Source organism: Camelina sativa, chromosome 11, assembly GCF_000633955.1.
Source record: "Camelina sativa cultivar DH55 chromosome 11, Cs, whole genome shotgun sequence".
In the NCBI taxonomy this organism is placed as follows: Eukaryota; Viridiplantae; Streptophyta; class Magnoliopsida; order Brassicales; family Brassicaceae; genus Camelina; species Camelina sativa.
Genome location: NC_025695.1, coordinates 9,796,551 through 9,800,838, shown reverse-complemented (window position 1 = coordinate 9,800,838; position 4,288 = coordinate 9,796,551). Strand labels below are relative to the sequence as shown.

Sequence of the window (4,288 nt, the reverse complement as noted above, 5' to 3'; positions counted from 1 at the left end):
AAAAAAAAAAAAAAAATTGGTGTTTGTCCAGTCTGCTACATAAACAAACACCAATCACATCAAAGATTAGAAGAATCACAATTTTAAATGTTTTACTTTTCTTAACACAAAAGAAAAGAAAAAGAAAAAATATGATTAGAAGTTTCGCAACACTAAAGTCAAATCATCCCACTTCACATTTCCTTTGTCCAAGTCAATAGGTCAACGTTATTTATTTTTCCAGGCAAACGCGTTACGGAAAATTACAAACGGAAACACTAATACATACATATTATATATATCGTAACTTTTAAACCTCCAAAATTAATTTTATACACACATTAACATACAAGAAATTTGAGTTAGCCATGGCTGAGTCTAACGAGGATCATAAGCCTTTAGCCCCACTTTATCTCACTACCCGGAGTGACCAACCAAACGAAGATCAGTACCACCAACACGACAAAACCAAATACGTCCATTCACATGCAAAACTCATCTTATGTTGTGGTTTCATCGCATCTTTAGCTATGCTCATCGCAGTCACCTTGATCGTCCTCTCCCTCACGGTTTTCCATCTCCATAACCCAAAACTCAAGGTCGACTCCATATCAATCATCCAACGTTTGGATTTCGTCAACGGTAAAGTCAACACGAACCGAAACGTTACAGTCTCAGTCAATATCTCATTACATAATCCGAATCCAGCATCGTTTAAAGTGAATGAAGTTACGCTTTTGTTTAAACACGGTGAATCCGATGTAACTGGGGAAAGTATTCGAAGAAGTGAAACTATTCCGGCGAAACAGACGGTTAAGATGAGCCTGACGGCTGAGATTGTTACAACCAAGCTACTAGCATCTGTTCCAGGTTTAATGGAGGATTTAAACGGAAGAGGAGTGGGACTGAATAGTAGTGTTGAAGTTAGAGGTAAAGTGAAGATAATGAAGATTTTCAAGAAATCTGTTCATCTTATAAAGGATTGTTCCATGATGATGATGATGAACAATTCCTCAATGGTTACATTACTCTGTCTCAGAAGAACACATGAGATGACTGAAAAACATGTCCAAATCTAAACAAGATTAAATTTTGTTCTACGCTTATTTATAGATGTCTGTAAATACCAAATATGAAAAGAAAGAAATGCATTGTAGAATCGAAAGATAAGAACGTTATGCTGGAAACTAGAGCTCTCCGGCAACACTAATACCACACACAAAAACTCCATTCTAAAGGATCTTTGAGTCCTAAGAAGATTGATCCGTTCATTTTTTTCATCAACGTTTTGAGAGAAACAAGTATGAGTAGTACCATTCGGATTGCACCGCGGTTAATATGACTCACTGGTTTATTTCTTTTGCTGGTCAGTGACTCGTCCTCCGGCAACCTTAACGATGGGTTCGTCTTTGGACTTTATAAGCTTTAGCGCTGGATGAACCTTAAGGTCTCCTGCTAGTATCTTGTTCCCAATATCCAGTTGGCTGAGATCTACTTCTATGTATGGTGGGATAATCTCTGCTGGGCATAGGTACTTTACCGTTCTTTTTATCGTATTCAGAGATGCTCCTGCAAAAAGATTAAAGAAATGGTGATCAATATTGATATCTAACGAGAAACTAGTGATCTACAAATGGGTAGTGAAACTTAAAGATCCCAAAAAAGGATAGCCATACTGAGATACAAACCACTACCAAAAGCTGGGGTCATCTTATATCCGACACATTGATTCCTTTTTACTCGAGTTAAAGATTTGTAAAACATCAAAAATAAAGCCATCTGAAGTAATGATTACTTTTCATCACCAAAGCTTAGCTCAGACTGATCCAAGAAAGGGTAACTGAAACCAGGCACTATCACTTCTCTACATATTAGAAGCTCAATGAACTCCAATCAAGACATATTTTAATGTGTTGTGGCCTAACTACTTCAGAACTTAAGAAATGAGTGTAATAACCTACGTCTAGCATATCTACTACACCATACAGGACTCAATGCCTATTCGTTCTCAGCAACCAGAAGTAAGAAAACAACATAGTGATCATGACTAGACCGGTGACGGTACAGTGATTCCTAGGTAAGCACCTAAACTAACTCACCACTCGTTCCAAGGAGCTCAAATCCTTATTAAGATCCAAGACTAAGAGAATCCTATACATAAGAAAAGGGTTGATAAGTTGATTACCTTTCTTTAATCCAGGAGACACATCATCTCCTATGAACACAAGAGGGATATCAACCTTCAACAAAGCACCTGGAGGCGCTCTAATGAATGTCACATTCAGTGGAGCATCAGTTCCAGAATGCAAATGAATCTGAAACATTTCAAAACACAGACTTTCTAAGAACTCAATACATAAACCAACAAAACAAACACACCATTCTCAAAACCAACAAGTGAAGATTCACAACAAATGATACAATGCAATCTGCAGTACCAAAATTTCATCAATTTGTGAAAAAAGGAAGAAACTTTACCGCTCTAGGCAAAGCTCGGACTTTCTCAATGACCTCATTAGAACCAATCTCAGCTCGAACCTCAACATCAAAGAGTCTAGAGAGGAAAAAAGAGTAACCCAAATGAGTCACAAGCTTCCTGATCTGATTCGTCTGAACTGAAACAAGCCTCTTGTTTCCTCCGTGTTGTCCATCCTCTTGTTCGAATATGATAGAAGGAACTCTACCCGCTTTACGCTCTTTCGCCGAGATGCTCTTGCCTGAGACAGACCTTGGAACGGCGAGGATCGTCTCCGCGTACTTTGGATCGGGTCGAGGGAATCCAGGGAGGTAAGTTAATTGGGTTTCTAGAGGGGTATGATCGAGAGCTAAAGCTGCTGCCGTCGCCGTCGCCGCCGGAGAGTATAGCCGGAGGTTTTGTAGGGTTTTGGGTAGTGTTGTTACACGACGGAGCAACATTGTTTACTTTACCAGTCACAGAGAGAGAGAGAGGGCAAAGAATGGGTTTAGGAGCTGTGTGTGACAGTGCTACAGAAATGTGAGGTTTCTCCAATGCAACGTCGTCGTTTCAAAAATCTTAATGGGCTTACTTTTCATGGGCTTTAATTTAAGCTCAACCCAATTATGATTGAACTTGATACTATGATTCAACGGATATTCCATTACCTATTTTATGTAAATAACCAATTTACCCTCAGTGTGTAGCATGGAACTGTATTGAGTTGAGGGTAAACTCGTCTGAACAAATAATATGGCCTCCATGAGTCCCATTTTAATAAGCTTTCATCTTGCTCTCTCGACCAAAAACCAAAAGAAACAAGAAAATGAAAAGAAAAACACATTTCTCTGAAGAAAAATCTTTTGAATTCAAGGTATTATTTCCGTTATAATCTTTTGTCACACTTATAATCTTATCATTACTTTATTATAATCACTCAGATTTAGTATTTATATTGTGTTTTTTTTTTTTTCGTTTATAGAAGTCAGAAGAGAGAAACTGAAGAGGTGTTTGTTGAGACAGACAATGGAGCTTCTACCCTTTTTCACTTTGTCTTCCATGTGCAAGGTAAAAATTGTCTGTGGTTTCTCAAAAGAAAAGAAAGTACAATCGACGGTTTGAGCTTTTTTGTGTATGAGAAAATTATGAACCATAACTTTTGGTTTTTAGTTTTTTTATTCCTTCCGGTTTATTGTGGTCGAGTATCTTTCTGTAATGGGCCCTTCAGAGGGCTTAATTAGATCAAGTCAAGTCCATCATCTATACTTTATTTGGCTCCACTCTTTGTAACTGTTTCTTTTTTACATCTATTAACATATTTATATACTAGTCTATTAGTAAATTTTATTATATTTTTTAGACCTATTTATTCCAACTATTTTTTTGCCGACTCTCATTTTTTATTCATTGGCGTTAATACATATAATAATAACATTTGAATAATTTAATAAATATTTTTGAATGTGTCCTTTTTTGACGCAGACCGAAAAAGAACGTGACGCATGGTACGAACGGCTGAATATATCTCCACGTGTCTTCCGAATTAAAAAAATGGTTCGATCGTACAGCATCTCGCTTCAGCCGCGTGACACCTGATCATTACCAAATTACTTAGCGCAAAACAACGCCACGTAACGTCCCCTCATGACGGGACTCTGACGGCCGTCACATGTCGACCACTCCTTTTTGGGGCGAAAATGTATTTTGTGTTTTCCCTTTTGGCTTTGGGGGCTCTAATTAAGTAACGACGAACGTATTAGCTTCGGATCCGAACCAACCAACGGTTTAGATTAGTTCGGTTATTTCAACGGATGAGATTCGAGTTTCGAAATGTCTTTCTTCTATTTTAGGCTT

General features: G+C 37.8%; 2 protein-coding genes across 2 annotated transcripts; one reads left to right on the top strand and one right to left on the bottom strand.

The window, feature by feature from the left end:
- Positions 312–1,085, top strand: LOC104722651 (the record flags this gene model as incomplete). The annotated part of the gene is made up of 1 exon (XM_010440852.2): positions 312–1,085. A coding segment is annotated over one exon (747 nt), but the record flags the coding sequence as incomplete, so codon positions are not given.
- On the bottom strand, positions 920–2,956 carry LOC104722653 (50S ribosomal protein L25-like). Its single transcript, XM_010440854.2, has 3 exons — positions 2,458–2,956; positions 2,165–2,294; positions 920–1,548 (listed from the first exon to the last, which is right to left on the bottom strand). Exons 1-3 carry the CDS (start codon positions 2,893–2,895, stop codon positions 1,331–1,333), a joined length of 786 nt encoding a protein of 261 aa, XP_010439156.1. The 5' UTR covers positions 2,896–2,956; the 3' UTR covers positions 920–1,330.

Coding starts and splice junctions, on each gene's coding strand:
- LOC104722653 (XM_010440854.2), bottom strand. CDS start 2,895: ATGTTGCTCCGTCGTGTAACAACACTACCCAAAACCCTACAAAACCTC. Junction 2,295..2,457: donor TCCGAGCTTTGCCTAGAGCG/GTAAAGTTTCTT, acceptor GAAATGTTTCAG/ATTCATTTGCATTCTGGAAC. Junction 1,549..2,164: donor GTCTCCTGGATTAAAGAAAG/GTAATCAACTTA, acceptor ATCTTTTTGCAG/GAGCATCTCTGAATACGATA.